Below are 17,953 nucleotides of genomic sequence, written 5' to 3' on the forward strand. Positions count from 1 at the left end.
AGGATCACGCTCTCCGTCCCCCTCGCCAGGACCATCCTGCAGTCATCCTCTTCCCCCTGAAGCCCCGAGGGACTAGCATCCACACAGTGTTCAGATGTGCATTAAAGGTCTAGCCAGCACGCCCTGCTTACATTCAAACGTGTTTCAAAGTTACAGTGTGCACGCGACCTGCAGTGTAGCCAAAGCGGGGCGGAGCAGGGGCCAGATTCGTGGCGTTCCCCCACCCCGCGTGCAGTCGTTTGAACACAGCCTGGGCCCTCCTGGTCGGATTTTGTCTGACGCCTTTTCCCCGCTTTCTCTCCCTTTCCCCCTTCTTCTCCTCCCTCCCTCCCTCCCTCCCTCCTCCCTCCAGCCGTGCGCGCCGACCGCATGCGGGGTGGCCGGAACAAGTTCGGGCCCATGTACAAGCGGGACCGAGCCATGAAACAGCAGAAGAAGGCGCTGATCCGCGCTAACAGCTTCAAACTGGAGACCGCCCAGCCGCCCATCGTGTCCCCGGTGCAGGCGGCGGCGGCGGCGGAGTACGGCGGGCTGTCGGCCTCGCTGCACGGCCTGAGCCACCACCACCACCACCAGCCTGGGGTGGCAAAGGCGCTGCCCCCGCCCGGCAGCGGCAATAGCAGCAGCAGCAGCTCCGGCAGCGGTGGCGGTGGCAGCGGGATAAGCAGCTCCACCGCCATGGCGCCCGTCGACTACGAGCGCAGCTCCTACGGGACGCCCGCGCTGGCCATGCCGGTGCCCTCGGGTCACGGGCCGCTCTCGGGTTACCACTACCAGTCCTTCGCCAACCGGGCCATCAAGTCCGAGTTCCCGGACCCATACGCGACGCATCCAAACGAGGCAGCCCCGCCGTACCCCTACCCGGAGGTCTACCCCAATGGCGGCTCCGCAGCCACTGGGGGCGACTTGCCCGACGTGATCCTGAAGCTGCTGCAGCAGGAGCCCGACGAGGCGCAACTCAAGGCCCGCATCCTGGCCTGCCTGCAGGAGGAGCAGAGCAAGGCCCGCCACGAGAAGCTCAACGCCTTTGGCATCATGTGTAAGATGGCGGATCAGACCCTCTTCGCCATCGTGGAGTGGGCGCGCAGCTGCATCTTCTTCAAGGAGCTGGAGGTGAGTGGGAGGCGGGCGGGGTCGTTGCTTTTCGCTGGGGGGGGGGGCGAACCCCGAGAGGAAATGGCTTCCCACGACCTACATCTCCCCGACTTGGGCATGTTTCCCGTGGTTGCTTTGTTTGGTCCCGGGGTGGTGGGTGGTGAGGAGGAAGGCTGAACTGTGGCTGGGGCGAGGCCTGCTTTGAGCACGTGCAGAGCGCCGGCAGCGAACGCAGGGTAAGTCTTCTGCCAGGTAAGGACACACCCTCAGCTTCACCTGCGCTCAGTGATTTACCTTGGGAACCCTCTTTGAGGTGCCCTTCTGGCCCAGGGGCTGCCAGGAGAAAGGGCAGCTGGTGCCCAGTTCTCTCTCTCTGCGGAGGTCGAGGCCCCCCTTGCCTTCCCCAGCGGTGATGGGAACCTGGGAAGCCTTGGCAAAGGGCAGTTGACTGTTCGCTGCACCCAACAGCCACCCTTTCAGGGACTTCAGCTCAGAGTTGCTCAGGGACAACCTGAAAGTCTGTCCTGCCCACTATGCCCCTTGGTTACTGGTGTCCATCTGGGCTGATGGGGCAGCTGCCAGGGCCACCCCCTGGACAGGTTGCAAATAAGAATGGGAGGCTGCTGAGAGCGAACAGAGGCTGGTGGGCCCACAGGTGCTTCGGCTGGTGGGCCAGAGGTGTCTTAACAGTAAGCCCCATGGAGTGCAGCGGGGCTTACACGCAGGTAAGTGTGCGTATGATTTCAGGCATGCCTGCCTCCCTCAATGCTTGGAAAGGGGTGTGGATATTGAGGCATGGCCTCCCATTAGTCCACTTTGCCTGTGCAGAAGGGATCTGCTTCATCCCATATTTTGGGGTCCCAGGCAGAACAGCAGATCCACATGGACCGTCTCCCTCCTGAACCTTATGGAAGGGCAGGTGTACGTGTGAGAGTGGAGAGGGCCCTCAGCTGAGAGTGGATCCGGGACCTCACTTGGGCCTGGGGAATCCGAGTTCGAATCCCTTCCCAAAAGGTAAAGGGACCCCTGACCGTTCGATCCAGTGGCGGACAACTCTGGGGTTGCACGCTCCATCTCTATAGGCCGAGGGAGATGGCATTTGTCCACAGACAACTTCCGGTTATGTGGCCAGAAGGACTAAGCCACTTCTGGCGAACCAGAGCAGCGCACGGAATATCTTTCCTAAATATTGGGCTTATTCACCACTTGGAAAAAATGCATTCTGAGAGGCAGAGAGCTGCCCCCCTTTGAAAGTGTCATTCAGTGTGAATCTGTGGTTGTGTGAGATTTGCACCTAGGACTCCTCAGTGGATCACCAACCTCTGCACTGTTCAAGCCCTTGAGGAAATGGCTACAATAAATAAGACCAAAGCACTTGCTGGTGGAGAAATGCTTTCAAATGAATGAAAATTCATGTGTGCAGGGCAGATTCTTTCATTAGCAATGACGGGGCTTTCACATTTAAAACAGCTAAATGAGCTCTCCCCAGCGTGGCTTTATAGTGTCCCACTAAAACTGCTATCGAAGTTTTAAAAACCCCACTAGCCAGGCAATTGATGGGCATAACTCATTTGAGGCCCGGCCAGTGTGGGAGGAAGAGGGCTCAGCTGGCAAATGGGGCTCCAGAAGATTCCTCTGTTAAGGAGCCAGAGGCACCGCCAGGGTCCCTGGGCTCCCATTGCCTGCCTTCCTCCAAGGCCGGTGGATCTCTGTAGCCCTCTCTCCTCACTCCTCCAGGCAGGCAACAAACTGCTCTCCCATTGCAACTTTGCTTTTTAGATCTGGGTTTAAGATCTTCTGTACGAAACAGGTCTGCCATTGGAGAGCCATTGCTTTGATGTATAAATAAAATCTCAGAGCACATTACAACAATTGTGCATAAAACCATACAAGAAAAGCTATATAACAAAGTTAACATTAAAGTAAAGGTAAAGGGACCCCTGACCATTAGGTCCAGTCATGGCCGACTCTGGGGTTGCAGCGCTCATTTTGCTTCATTGGCTGAGGGAGCCGGCATACAGCTTCCGGATCACGTGGCCAGCAGGACTCAGCCGCTTCTGGCGAACCAGAGCAGCGCACGGAAACGCTGTTTACCTTGCTGCTGGAGCGGTACCTATTTATCTACTTGCACTTTGACGTGCTTTCGAACTGCAAGGTTGGCAGGAGCTGGGACCGAGCAACGGGAGCTCAGCCCGTCGCGGGGAATCAAACCACCAACCTTCTGATTGGCAAGTCCTTGGCTCTGTGGTTTAACCCACAACACCACCCGTGTCCCTAAAGTTAACATTATTAATCAGCTAAAGGCTGTGGAAAGGTGTGTTCTTAATTGCCTGCATAAGCCTTATGGGATAGAAAAGAAAAGTATGTGAACGTTGAAACAGAAGGGGCCTGGATTCCATGCCGTGTGAGCAAAGGAAATAGTTTATTATTTGTTTGTTTGTTTTTACATTTATAGCCCACTTTTCCCTCCAAAGAGCTCAAGCTGTTACACATAGTTCTCTTCCTACCCTCTTTATTCTCACAACAACCCTGTCATTTAGGGAAAGTGACTGGCCCAAGGCCACTTAGCAAGCTCCTTCAGGCCTTGTTCAAAACTGCAACCATGACGGCTTCAGAGGGTTCTCCTGACTGGGGGGGGGGGAGAGGGGGAGGGAGTATGGTGATCTCCAACCCCTGTTTTCAATACCAGTGCTCACCAACTTGGGACAGCATGGTGTAATGGTTAGAGTGTCAGACTAGGAAAAAGTTAACAGTAGATTGGGAGCAAAATTCTCTAGGCAGTTTGTCCTTTAATTATGACGAACTTAACACCAGTGTGTACCTCACAGGGTAGTTTTGAGAATAAAATAGAGGGGGACCATAGAGGCCAAGGTGGAATATAATGTATTTTTCACTCTATAAGACACACTTCCCCCTCCTAAAAAGTAAGAGGAAATGTGTGTGCGTGTTATAGGGCGAATGCAGGCTGCGCAGCTTTCGCTGAAGCCAGGAGAGCAAGAGGGATTGATCCCTCTTGCTCTCCTGGCTTCGCTTTGCTGGAGAGGTGCTGCGCAGCTTTCCCTCTCTGCGCAGCGCCCCTTCAGAAATGGAGCCCCTTCCGTTTCTTCTCCCGCTTTGCTGGAGAGACGCTGAGCAGAGAGGGAGAGAGCATTTTTTGTCTTGTTCTCCTCCTCTAAAACTAGGTGCATCTTATGGTCGGGTGCGTCTTATAGCACGAAAAATATGGCAAATGTAATATAGCAGTAAAAGGGGGGTTAGGAAAATGCGTGGGGTGTAAGGTGAACAGTGGCTACTAGTCATGATGGCACCTCCAGAGTGAATCCTAGTTACCTGGGGCTCAACAGTGGGAGAGAACTGCTAACACCCCCCCCACCTGCAAATTTCCGGCTTGTGGTCTTCCCAGGGGCATCTGTTGGCCACTCTGGGAAATGGGCTGCTGGCCTGCAAGTCCCAAATCCTCTGGAATAGACAGGAAGGCTAATCTTGTTCTAGGACAAAAGTCATTCCCCAACTATTGCTAATCTCACTTTACTGTGATGTAGACATCACAGTTCCCGTCTTCAAAGACACAGCCCCCTCTCCTCAGAAACGGGGGCTTGAACATGGTGAGGGGGAGGTATTAGTCCCTGATCTGGACTTTGTGTAGAAATGATATCTCTCCACCACAATAATGAGCTTCAGAACTTATCTCGATTCTAGCCACACTAAGACAAACACTGCAGAATATCAAAGAAAGACATTGCAAACAGGAGGTGGGCTCCAGTCCTTTATGTAGTTCAATGGACTTCCCTCTTTCTGATCCTGGCTGGTTCATCAATGCAGAACTTCTGCAACAGCTGCTGCTCCTAGCCGAGGAGCAAGCACATGCCATGGCTCCCCAAATTTCAGCTTCCAGCTCATGTTTCCAGAGGTGAGTGATCAGGTACTGAATGGGAAAATACCAGCCTCCTCTGATGCTTTTGTTGGAGTGGAAACTCTTGTCTAAGGTAAACGCCCCTTTACAGCATATTCAATACAGTGCACTCAAACACAGCAATTTATTTACATTAAAACTTACAACTTTAATGGGGGAGGGGGGGAGGCAGAGAGAGCAGACAACTTGGTGGTTAATACTTTGTCTCGCAGGACCTTTGCTCCAATCCTGCTCCAGCCCTGATGAGAGTAGGTGGAGCAGCCTGGTGCCCCACATCATCGCTCAGAGTTAGTGGCCAGACCCACACTGTAGATTTAAAGTCCTCTTAAAGGTAAAAGGACCCCTGACCATTAGGTCCAGTCGTGGCCGACTCTGGGGTTGCGGCGCTCATCTCCCTTTACTGGCCAAGGGAGCCGGCGTACAACTTCCGGGTCATGTGGCCAGCAGGACTAAGCCGCTTCTGGCGAACCAGAGCAGCGCATGGAAACACCATTTACCTTCCCACCGGAGCGTGACCTATTTATCTCCTTGCACTTTGACGTGCTTTCGAACTGCTAGGTTGGCAGGAGCAGGGACGTCATGGGGATTTGAACCGCCGACCTTCTGATCGGCAAGTCCTAGGCTCTGTGGTTTAACCCACAGCGCCACCCATGTCCCTTTTAATGTTCTCTTACACCACTTTAAATAGCCTTGGCTTCCCCCGAGAATTCTGGGAGTTGTAGTTTTTAAGGGTGCTAAGATGCATTAGGAGAGCCCTTGCCCTCCCAGAACTTCAGTTCCCAAAGTGGTGCTACAGTCAGAAACTTAGCCAGGGCCTGGGCAGCCAGATGTGCTGCAGAAGTGCCAGCCCAAAGAAGACTGGATGTCTGGATTGGGACCAAGCCATTCTCTAGCTGTGCGCTGTTCTCCCAGCCAGTGGCCAGACCCACACTATAGATTTAAAGTCCTCTTACACCACTTTAAATAGCCCTGGTTTCCCCTTGGGATGACGGGCCCGATCCAGCAGGCTCTTCCTACGTTCTTACGGCTCCTAGCCCTGATGTCTGTGCTCTGCCTCCCACACTGGTGCCGAATACCAGTTGCTGGAGATTGCAGGAGGGGAGAGAGACGCTCTTGGCAGCGCCGAAGGAGGCCGCTTGGGCGCCTGGGGCGGCACACCCAGGGGCAGGGCACACCCAGGGGCCTCCAGAGTCTACCTGCCTCCTCCCACTCAGTCGCCTTGCAGCTGGGGGGGAGGTAGCGGGTGGACCGTTTGGTCAGAGCAGAGCCTTCACGCACCCAAGCACCATGTCTCTCCCAGGAGAGACGCATGGCTTGGGTGCGCTGCAGGCCCGTGGTGAACGCCGCCCGGCATTTTGTCACACCCTCAGTGGTGACACCCGGGTGGGCTGCACCCACCGCAGTCTCCTTCCTCCGCCACTGGCTCTCGGGTTCATGTCCTTCTATCAGGTTTCCCAGAAAGGGCATCTGGTGGGTCACTGTGAGATACTGGACAAGGTGGGCCATTGGCCTCATCCAGGAGACTCTGATGTTCTTGTGAATGTCCTCCTGGCCAGCCCTGGGTGCTTCCAGACCCTGAGTTTGAAGCCAGGGTGCCCTTTGTAACCCCTCCCAAACTGCTCCTTTCCTTCAGGGACTGCAGCAGCCCCCAAACTCTGCAATGGCCCCAAGCTGTGCCAGTGTGTCAGAACCCTCCAGCCCCTTTTGGTACATAATTGTGCAGAAGGCCGAGGGGACCGGCTGTGTTGCCACTGGGCTAATTGGCCTCTTGACACCAGTTCCCAGTGCAATATTCTGCCCCTCGGCCCCCCCACCCCACCCGCCTTCTCCCAGGGCAGCCAGATTGAAATCAGATTTAACCTCCCAGATATATCGTTTCATTTAAGGGCTAGTAATTCTGTCAGTCCGGCTCTGACAAACGAGAGCCTCGCCTGCCAATCTGCGGGCAAGAGTGATGTGCTGCTGTTCCTGGGGTGTCAAGCGCCCGAGAGTTACAGGCTCTGCTGGCCTTCGGGAGGCAAGACTAATAACCGGCCAGGCCAGGGGAGATTTGGGCGGGGGGCGGGGAGGCGGTTTCTTGTTTATGGAGGGAGGTGTGTGGGGAGGGATAGGTGGGGGCGGGGGGAGAGGTCAGAGCTGATACCCATAAATACCCTCTCTTAAGTGAGCTGAGATGAGATGTGTCAAGGCTTGAAGGAAGATTTGCGGGGATGGAGTGTCTGGGCAGGGAGGTGGAATAGATTGCTCTTGGGGTTGTCCTGGGTTTGGGCTCTTCTGTCCTCTTCCACTGACAACCTATAATTTAATAAATTATATAGAGATGGATTTCTCCCGGCGATGGGAGGCTTGAGGGTGGCTCCAAGCAATGGGGACCTGACAGGATGGGTGCTGTGGCCTGGGCTGGGCTGAGGTCTCGTGATTTGTATTTAAGTGGCCAGGAGGGTGTGGATGGAGAGATCTGAGGCTGGCAGCAAGAAAGAACCAGAGTAGTCATTAAGAGTGTCAGACTAAGACCTGGGAGAGACCAGGGTTCAAATCCCCACCTGGCTGCCATGAAGCTCATAGGGTGTGACACTGGTCCATTCACTGCCTCTCTCAGCCTAACCCACCTCACAGGGTTGTCGTGGGAATTGAATGAGGAAGGAGAGAAAACCATGTACACCACCTTGAGCTCCTGGGGCTCCTAATGCTTGAGCTCCTAATGCTAATAATAATGCTAATAATATGGGACGCGGGTGGCACTGTGGGTTAAACCACAGAGCCTGGGACTTGCCGATCAGAAGGTCGGCGGTTCGAATCCCCATGACGGGGTGAGCTCCCGTTGCTCGGTCCCTGTTCCTGCCAACCTAGCAGTTCGAAAGCACGTCAAAGTGCAAGTAGATAAATAGATACCACTCTGGCGAGAAGGTAAACAGCGTTTCCGTGCGCTGCTCTGGTTCGCCAGAAGCAGCTTAGTCATGCTGGCCACATGACCTGGAAGCTGAACGCTGGCTCCCTCGGCCAATAAAGTGAGATGAGCGCCACAACCCCAGAGTCGGCTACAACTGGATCTAATGGTCAGGGGTCCTTTTACCTTTTTAATGCTAATAATGCTAATAATAATAATAATGCTAATAATAATAATAATAATAGATAAAAATATTACAGGATTCCAACAGGAAGTTATGGGGCATGCCTCAGTTGTGCTCCCTGACGCTTTTCCAGGGGCAAACTGTCCTGAAAGCAGGATAACCTATAACCACCCTGATACCCAGAGATGGGAAGGCCTGAAAAAAACCCAGGAAAATCGGAACCCCCCCCCCCAGGTTTTTCCCATTTCCCCCCCAAAGCCGTTTCCCCCCAGAATTTTATTTTATTTTTAAATAGTTTGATATAGTTTGAATATTCCACACATCCCCCCCCCCAAAATTTTTCTTGGAAAAAATGGCTTTGGAAAACCCCAGAAAAAACCCTGGTCACCCCCCCATTTTTTCCGTCCCCCCCAGGCCTTCCAGCACCCCCCCTTAGAGCTCCCTGCCAACTGACACCAGGCAGGTGCTCTCACTGAACTCTTTCCAGCAACGGCTCAAAACATTTTCATTAAGGCTGTTGTAAACATCTGAACACGTAGAAGCTGCCTGCGATTTGCTTCCTTTTAATCACTGCTGACTTTAGTCACCTTTTGAATCCTCTTAAATACCTGCTTTTAACTGTATTTTATCAATCGTTTTAATGTTCTACTGTATATTTTTGTTAGCTGTTTAGAAGCTCTCTTACTATCATGCGGTTTATAATATATAATAACAAATTCAATTAAAACCCCCCGCATACACTCCTTTTCCTTTCAAAGAGAGTTTGAGCCTTAGTGCAGCATACTATTCAGTAACTGGATGTTGGTTACTTCTGGGCCTGGCATGCAGAAAAATTGAAAGCTGTTTTTTAGAAGTCCATGAGAAAAATGACAAATAGGAAGGGGAAGAAGAAATGGAAATGACAGCAGTAGTTCAGAAAATGAGATAGAAGAAACTGCATGTATATGTTGTGTCTTCTGTTTCTTTTCTTTTTAAAGCTCTGCTCAAAGGGTAGACCTTCTATTGAGCTTAAATATTGAGGTAGACCTTAACTTCATTTGCTGTTGGTGCTAAGGGGCAAATCTGATTATTTTTTATGTTGATGGGTTCTTGCTTTTTTTTGTTGCTTTTGAGGGAAAGTGGGGTGCTTACCTGTTTTATTGCAAGCATAATAATTTCATATACATTGCATTTCATGCAATTTGTAAAACTACTCCACACTGAACATTTTTTCAATTTTTCCAAGATTTCTATTTTTTTCTGGAAAAAAACAAGGGACCCTCACACATTTCAACTTGTCAACATCTTTCTTAAATTGTGCAGCCCAGAACTGGACACAAGACTCCAGGTGGGATCTGTCCAAGGCAGAATAGGCAGAATGATCAGTGTTCCAATGATCGGGACACTAGACTTCTGTTGATGCCACATAGCATTGCATTACAGTCGTACCTTGGTTGTTGAACGGAATCTGTTCCGGGAGTCCGTTCAACTTCTGAAAATGTTTGACAACCAAGGCACGACTTCTGATTGGCTGCAAGAGCTTCCTGCACTCAATCAAGAAGCCGCAGAAGCCGCGTTGGACGTTCGGCTTCCGAAGAATATTCAAAAACCGGAACACTCACTTCTTAAGTTGTTTAGTCGTGTCCAACTCTTCATGACCCCCTGGACCAGAGCACGCCAGGCCCGCCTGTCTTCCACTGCCTCCCGCAGTTTGGTCAAACTCATGCTGGTAGCTTCGAGAACACTGTCCCACCATCTCGTCCTCTGTCATCCCCTTCTCCTTGTGCCCTCCATCTTTCCCAACATCAGGGTCTTTTCCAGGGAGTCTTCTCTTCTCCTGAGGTGGCCAAAGTCTTGGAGCCTCAGCTTCAGGATCTGTCCTTCCAGTGAGCACTCAGGGCTGATTTCCTTCAGAATGGATCAGTTTGATCTTCTTGCAGTCCATGGGACTCTCAAGAGTCTCCTCCAGCACCATAATTCAAAAGCATCCATTCTTTGACGATCAGCCTTCTTTATGGTCCAGCTCTCATTTCCATACATCACTACTGGGAAAACCAGAGCTTCCCTGGCAAAATACACCAGAACAATTAAAAAACAGTAATAATAATGCACCCCCGCTTCTTATAGCAATGTGTATACAGGAACACCTGGGACGCGGGTGGCGCCATGGGTAAAACCTCAGCGCCTAGGACTTGCCGATTGTATGGTCAGCGGTTCGAATTCCCGCGGCGGGGTGAGCTCCCGTCGTTCGGTCCCAGCTCCTGCCCACCTAGCAGTTCGAAAGCATCCCTAAGTGCAAGGAGATAAATAGGTACCGCTTTATAGCGGGAAGGTAAACGGTGTTTCCGTGTGCTGCGCTGGCGCTGGCTCACCAGAGCAGCTTCGTCACGCTGGCCATGTGACCCGGAAGTGTCTGCGGACAGCGCTGGCCCCCGGCCTCTTAAGCGAGATGGGCGCACAACCCTAGAGTCAGACATGACTGGCCCGTACGGGCAGGGGTACCTTTACTTTTAGCTTTACCTTATACAGGAACAACAACAGCAATATTAACTGATACTAAAACTGAAAGTTATGATACATTTACGGCTCCATCTGGACGGGCTCATTTTGTTGGTTTGCCTATAGATTTTGGGCTGGGGCATGTGGGGACATCCTTTCCACTGTGGAGTTTGTGCTTAACTTATGTGGATGGTTTTTGAATCTAGTTGAGCTAAACCCAGATGAAAGCACCCATTTCCCTTGGAATAGTGGGATTCTCCACTCCCATTAACTATCAGGGAGAGGTGATATTTTGTCTGCATTTTGATGGAAAAGTACCCAGTCCACACAACTTGAACCAATACAATATCCTGAAGAAGGATTTTGAGAAGCTGGAATGGGGTCAGAGGAAAGCGACCAAAGATAAAGGCTCTTGCGACCCAGACTTAAAATGAATGTCTGAGGGATATGGTGGTGTTTAGACTGGAGAAGAGGAGACTGAGGTGGCCATATTCAGATATTGGATGGGGCGTTGGAAGATAGAGGAAGCTGCTCCAGACAGTAGGAACCAAACTATCAGATTCAAGTTACAAGAAAGGAGATTCAGCCTAAACATTTGGGGAAAACTTTCTGACAGTAAGAGCTATACAACAGTGGAACAGATTTCCTCAGAAGGTGGTTCACTCTCCTTGGGAGGTTTTTAAGCAGAAGTTGGGTGGCCATCAGTCATGGAATCTTTAGCTGAGATTCCTGCATTGCTGGGGGCTGGACTGGATTCCCCTTGGGGTCCCTTCCAGCCCCACAAATCTGTGATTCCAAGTGAGCTGAAACACAATTATCTTTCAAAATTCACACTTCTCTGAATTAAGTAATGCAGGTCCCCATCCAGTGTGCATACATTAGGAGGAAGTGTGCCTAAAAAGGCATGCATTAGTAAAATTAGATATAAAAATTCATTATGTTAGGGGGAAATGATTGCAGGAATGTTTTAAGTTCATCAAAGTTGCATCTTAAAAATAGTGTTTATTAGGTGAAATTCACAATTAAACGCTGATGAATTTTCATGAGGATTTCTTATTTTTTTACTTGTGGAAAGCTGGATTTAATATTAGAAAAACAAGAAACTGAAACTGACAGATTCATCTCATTAGCCCCAGCCAACTTGGCTTGAGGTCAGCAGCGACGGGAGTTGTAGTCTGATAACATCTGTAGGGAAGGCCGTGCGAGGCTTCACATTTTTTGCTTTCTTTTAGGTAGGGTTAAATGTCCTGCACACCCAGTTCATGGGACCGAGAAGGGGAAGGAGAAAGTTGCAAGCCTGTTGTGCTGGACTGACATCTAGGCAGGCAATTAAACAACATCTTGTTTTCCTGATGATCTTGGTGGTGGTTGGGGGAGGGGAGAGGTCAGTCGCTGAGACACCTGAAAGGTGTTAACCTCTTATTAACACCTTCAATTTGTGAAAGGTTTTGATTGTCATCTTCTGGCCCAGCTTTGTCCCTTCCCAATTGTCGAGGGGACACATCCAATCTTCACCAAATAATTGTGCCCTCTGCAACTCCCCCCCCCCCCCCCGTTGCAGTGGCTGCATCCGTAGCAGCCTCTCAGAGAGACTTGTGGACACGTTTCATTTTGAGTGATCATAACAGCACAAGAAGAGGCCGCTGGATCAGGCCAGGGGTCCATTGAGTCCAACACCCTGCTCTCAGATGCCTCAGATGGGAAACTTTGGAGCCATCCTGGCTTGAAGATATTGACAGCCCTCTCTTCCTCCTCCATGAATTTCCCCAGTCCTCTTTTCAAGCCATCCAAGTGGGTGGCCATCACTGCCTCCCATAGTTTAACTTTTCTTTTCTCTGTCTTCCAATATCTTCCAATATTCAACTTCATTGGCATTCCTCCACACCATGTGTGATTTTATAAGCTTCCGTTGTGACGCTTCTGACTTGCCCTTTCTCTATAAACGAAAAAGTCTCCAAAGTTACAACCTTTCTTCATAGGCAAGTCACTCCATCCAATCTATCCTTTGAGTTGCCCTTTTCTGCACCTTTCCCACCTCGTGGCTGGCATCCATCTGTCGTGAGAAGGCAAGCTGCTGCTTTTTAGCAGTGACCTCCCCAGGGTGCAAACCCAGGCAGTGTGCCCAGATGATACTCTCAGCCTGCTTCCAAAGGAGAGCACAGCAAGACGTTTGGCACCAGCTTGAGTGTAAAAGAGGGGACGTGGGTGGCGCTGTGGGTTAAACCACAGAGCCTCGGACTTGCTGATCAGAAGGTCGGCAGTTCAAATCTCCGCAATGATGGGGTGAGCTCCTGCTGCTCGGTCCCAGCTCCTGCCAACCTAGCAGTTCGAAAGTACGTCAAAGTGCAAGTAGATAAATAGGTACCACTCCAGTGGGAAGATAAACGGCATTTCCGTGCGCTGCTCTGGTTCGCCAGAAGCGGCTTCGTCATGCTGGTCACATGACCCAGAAGCTGTACACCGGCTCCCTCAGCCAATAAAGCGAGATGAGCGCGCAACCCCAGAGTCGTCCACGACTGGACCTAATGGTCAGGGGTCCCTTGACCTTTAAGTGTAAGAGTTGCTTGATGGAGGCATAGAAAGAGCCACACTCCTTAGCCTTTTTCCCTCCCAAAGATATCTTGCAAGGCAGCAGAGGTTTAAGGACAGTTTTCCTTCTCCTCGGTGGGCTACCTTCCCAGGTGGACAAGCCCCACCTGCCCCTCACTTCCTCTGCAGCGCAGGCAGAAATGGCCTTCTTGACCGTTGGACCCACTCTTGGTCAATACTCAATGCGTGACAACCTTGTCTTCGCAGGCAGGGGAAGTTCCTACCTCACTGAGGGTTTGAAACCCACCTGCTCCCCTCACCTGGTTTAGCCGGCCAGTCGAGGCCATTGCTGCTGGGCTTGTGGCTCCTGTCTCATGCTGACAGCTTCTGGGAGCCACAGTTGAGAGCTGAGTGCAGAGTGGGGACCAAAGGGGGATGGACTACCTCAGAAGGAGCATCATGTGTCCCCCCAACCTGAGGGCCTGCCCCTCCCCTAACATGCCACACACCCCAACTCTACACTGTCCTTTTTTTAGATGAGGCAACCAGCACCTGCAGACATTTCTGTGGCTTGGAGACCAGGGGGTTGGGAGAGCCTCTGCCTCTCCTCTGCCTTCCCCCCTTTTTGTGCCTGCTCTCAGTGGCACAGAAGCAAGGGCAGTGGAAGCAGCAGGCAGCCCCAAGCTCCACAGGGCTCTCCTTGGTTTGGGAGCAGAGGCAATGGGTGACCTGTGCAACGCCCAAATTCTGAACCCCTCCGCCTCCCTCCCTCCCTTCTAAATCATAGTTGCAGTGTCCCCAACAGTGCTCTGTGCCCAGCACAACTCAGCTGGTCCTGCTCCCCTAAACCTGCCTCTGGCGGAGGCTGCAAGTCTTCCAACACACAGAGACACGCAGGCAAAACTGGTGTGTTCAAACCCCTCCAGGTGACTTGGCATGGAAGAATTTTGCTTGAGGTTTTCAAATCTCGTGGAGTTCCACAGTTGGAGGCAGGAAAGCTTCTGAACGCCAGTTGCTGGAAACTGGCACAGGAGAGGGCAGAGGGCTGTTGTGGTTGAATCCTGCTTGCTGGTTTACCAATAGAGCCACCTGGTTGTCCACCGTGAGAGCTGGACATCCTTCTTGTGTCCTTGGCCTGTTCCACTTGCAGTTCAAGGCACCGATTCCCTCTGTACTCCCTGAACTCTGCAGCACCCTTGTTACACAAGCCAGGCACATTACGTAGACCTTGAAACAATTTGCACCTCTAAATAGCTACTTGGGACCAGTCCTCTTTGTGTTGGAGCGCTGTGCACCAAAGGTCATCGGTCAGAGGGACACGGGCTTGTAGGTGTCTCTCACCCCCTGCCCCAATTCCTCTTGGAAAGCTTTGATGCCAGAAAAGACACTTTCTGTAACTACCAAGGAGTTAATTGTCAGCTTCAAGCAGTGGAGTCCTAGCCCACATTGCATCCTGCTGTTATGAAGGTTTGCGAAGACAATTAAAAGCCCTTCTCCTTTCCCCACTAGCCTACACACACACACACACACACACACACACACACACACGGGTTATACCTCTTTTTGGCTGCTGTTGATAATTGGTGGGTCAGGGGTGTGGAGAAACTCTGCCTTTCCTAGCAGTTAGAACTGACTCTTTGTGAACCGAGGTTCATTGCCTAACACCATCAAGCAACGGGCTCCAGTAGCATCATGTTTTGATTGGTGTGAGCTGTCTCTGCTTAGGTCTCCTGGATGAGATCTGTGCCTTGGCCATTAGCATGGAGGTCCTTAAAGCAAACTCTCAGTCTGCATGTGCAAAGGAGGTGATCTCATGACAAAAAGAGACTGTGGGAATTGCACTTTGTTCATGTTCATTTCTTCCTTGTTTGCACCATGCACACACTTTGAAACAGGTATTACTTTGCTTGTACCCTGTGGGCTGGAAGAGATAGTGCTTTGCTTACACCCTTGTAGGACAGAGAGGGAAGAGGAGACCCCCGGCAAGGTTGAAAGAGAAAGTGGTAGTCTCTGAGGTCTGGGAAGGCGGGCTGCAGGTTCAACCGCTGCCCTTGTTCTCAGTTGCTTATCTGCAAAATGGCAACAATGGGAGCCTTATTCCCCTCTAGGTTTGTTAGGTGGGCAGGTGTAATTAACGTCCTTGCAAATAAGGAGCACATAGACATTGCTAGCAACAAGACCTGCTTGAGTGGGGCAGTTCCTGGGTTTATGCATTGCCTGAGGCAGGAATGTTGAGTTCTGGAAGTCTCCTGCAACTCCACCACCCATTCCCTGAGCAATCTCTCTCAGTGTAAGTGTGCAAACCCTATAAAAGCTTTTCTTTTCTCCCGGCTCCTGCTTTATTGCCACTCTCTGCTGGGGAATCCCGGCGTCCTCTGCTTCCCTTCTTGCACATCTGTCTTTTTTCTATTATAAGTGCCTTGCACAATGGGCGCAGAAGCCTGAGCTCTCGGGAGGAAGTGTAGGGCTGTGTGTGTGTGTGTGTGCATCTTCACAGTCCATGAAATGCTCTGCTCACTTCTGCCAACGCTGTCAAGGTGTCTGCTGCAGGAGAGTAGCCACATTTTGGGGAAGCAGGTGGCCTGAGGGGAGCTTGAAAGGGGGGGGGGCAAGGCAGCAAGTAGCTCTCTTTTGTGGGGCAGAGGGAGAAATGAGGGAAGGGCTTAATGTCCAAACTGACCCTGCCCAGAGCTTTTGGGACTATGACAAGCTGGATTGGGAGTCAGTTTTACTTTCTCTGCTGGATTTTACTGTGGTATTTTCGACTGTCCTGTGTTTCAGCTGAACCCTTTGGGGGGGTTGGAATAAACTTTTTAGTCTGCTTTGCCCAGAGAACTATACAATGGGACAATTCACAATTATCTAAGTACGTAAACTAAACTGATAATAAACTGCCCTGCTTACTGAAGTGTTCCTTTTTGTGTGTGCGTGGGGGGGGAGGTGCCCCCTGACACTCACCCATCCAGCTTCAGTTTCACTTCTGCCTCTTAGACTGAAGACTGTTCTCTGTGGGTGGTGTCCCTGGAGAAGCTGAACCCCTGCTTGGCTGTGCTGGCAGCCACCTTGGGCAGTGGGGATGCCAGGATTTGCTTTGCATTTGAGGGCTGTCCTCCTCATGGAGGCATCTGGGAGCTTAAGGGCAATCTAGCTATACTTGGTGCAGTATGGTCCTCAGTGAACCGTTTGCAGGTACAAACTGCTTCCTTTCCAATCAGTGCCCGTCCCATAACCTCCTGCTGAAATCCTGCAACATTGCATACCACAAATGTTCCCATTTGTTTATTTGTTTGTTTTGTCCCACTTTTGTTGAGCTATAAAGCACAAGAGATGCCCTCCAGGTGTCAACAATATGGGAACTTTGGGAGAACTTTGTCCAGAACAAATCCACCACTAATGAGATATTACTATTGCAGAACACACCTGACAAGTGTGTGTGTGTGTGTGTGTGTGTGTGTGTGTGTGTGCCCGTCCCTGGTCTGGAGAGGCCCCAAAGTGTTTTTTGGGGTGTTTCATTTATCCAAAGCGCGTCTTGCAAGTCTTGACAGAGGAAGACCCACAGCTCCGGGGGTGGAACACCTGCTTTGCATGCAGAAGTTCTCTTGTTCAATCCCCAGTGGCCTCATCTCCAGGTATGACAGGGATCATACCTTCCTGAGACCTTGGAGAGCTACGGCTGCCAGTCAGGGTATGCTGGGTGTGCCAAGTGGACCTGCGCTCTAACTGAGTACAAGGCAGTAATCCTTTCCACAGTCCAGTAGGGTAAAGGTAAAGGGACCCCTGACCATTAGGTCCAGTCGTGGCCGACTCTGGGGTTGCGGCGCTCATCTTGCTTTATTGGCCGAGGGAGCCAGCATACAGTTTCCGGGTCATGTGGCCAGCATGACTAAGCTGCTTCTGGCGAACCAGAGCAGTGCACGGAAACGCCGTTTACCTTCCCGCCGGAGTGGTCCCTATTTATCTACTTGCACTTTGAGGTGCTTTCGAGCTGCTAGGTTGGCAGGAGCTGGGACTGAGCAACGGGAGCTCACCCTGTTGCGGGGATTCGAACTGCTGACCTTCTGATTGACAAGCCCTTGGTTCTGTGGTTTAGACCACAACGTCACACCACGTAAGACGGCATTATTATGATGATCCTCCTGGGTGTGTAGCTGGTGCCTGGGTGTGTGTGAGAGAGAATACAACTTGTGGAAGGCCACCAGGTGGAGATCCTTCAAGCCCCCAGACAAGGCTGCTGTGAATTTAGCAGCGCAGCAACCCCTCCTCTGCAACCTGCCCCCGTCCTTCCTGGGCATGCAGGTGAGGGGGAGAGGGCACCCCGCTGGCACCGGGGAGTGAAGTGGGGGCTTTCCCTAACAGCCGGTTCCTTCCACTCTGCATTCCTTCACGCTGGAGGAGCACGTACTGTGTCCCGGAGGGCAAAATGTATCGACAGCAGCCTCCCGAGAGACACTGGCCTTTTTGTGTGCAAACAACAACGGGGTGGTTCTCCCTCCCTCAGGGATGGGGGATGCGCCCAGCAAGACACTGTGTTGAGAACTGGGCAAGATGCTTGGCCCGGGAAGGGATTCAGATAAGAGTGCAGATGAGCCAAGCAGCCATTGTGCTCTCCCGCTGTGGGCTGTGGTTGCTTTGCAGCTGGGGGCTGGTGGTGGGTTTCCAAAGCCAGCCTTGCTGAGCTGCCCCCACAAACTGCCCCTGGAGCTCGAGGAGGAGGTAGGGAGGCTGAAACAATTCATTGCACTTCCTTCCTTCCTTCCTTCCTTCCTTCCTTCCTTCCTTCCTTCCTTCCTTCCTTCCTTCCTTCCTTCCTTCCTTCCTTCCTTCCTGTCTTCCTTACAAGGAGCTCTGGTCTGTGTGTGTCTTCCTC

The 17,953-nt window shown here is 51.6% G+C and overlaps 1 protein-coding gene across 1 annotated transcript in view; it reads left to right on the plus strand.

Moving 5' to 3' along the window:
- Window positions 1-17,953, plus strand: part of NR5A1 (nuclear receptor subfamily 5 group A member 1) — a 43,290-nt gene that overhangs the window by 12,955 nt on the left and 12,382 nt on the right. The window contains exon 3 of the mRNA XM_081896505.1: window positions 353-1,113. Coding sequence (XP_081752631.1) covers window positions 353-1,113 — 761 coding nt within the window. The remainder of the gene's footprint in view (window positions 1-352; window positions 1,114-17,953) is intronic.

This window comes from Podarcis melisellensis (assembly GCF_964234715.1).
Source record: "Podarcis melisellensis genome assembly, chromosome: Z".
NCBI lineage: Eukaryota > Metazoa > Chordata > Lepidosauria > Squamata > Lacertidae > Podarcis > Podarcis melisellensis.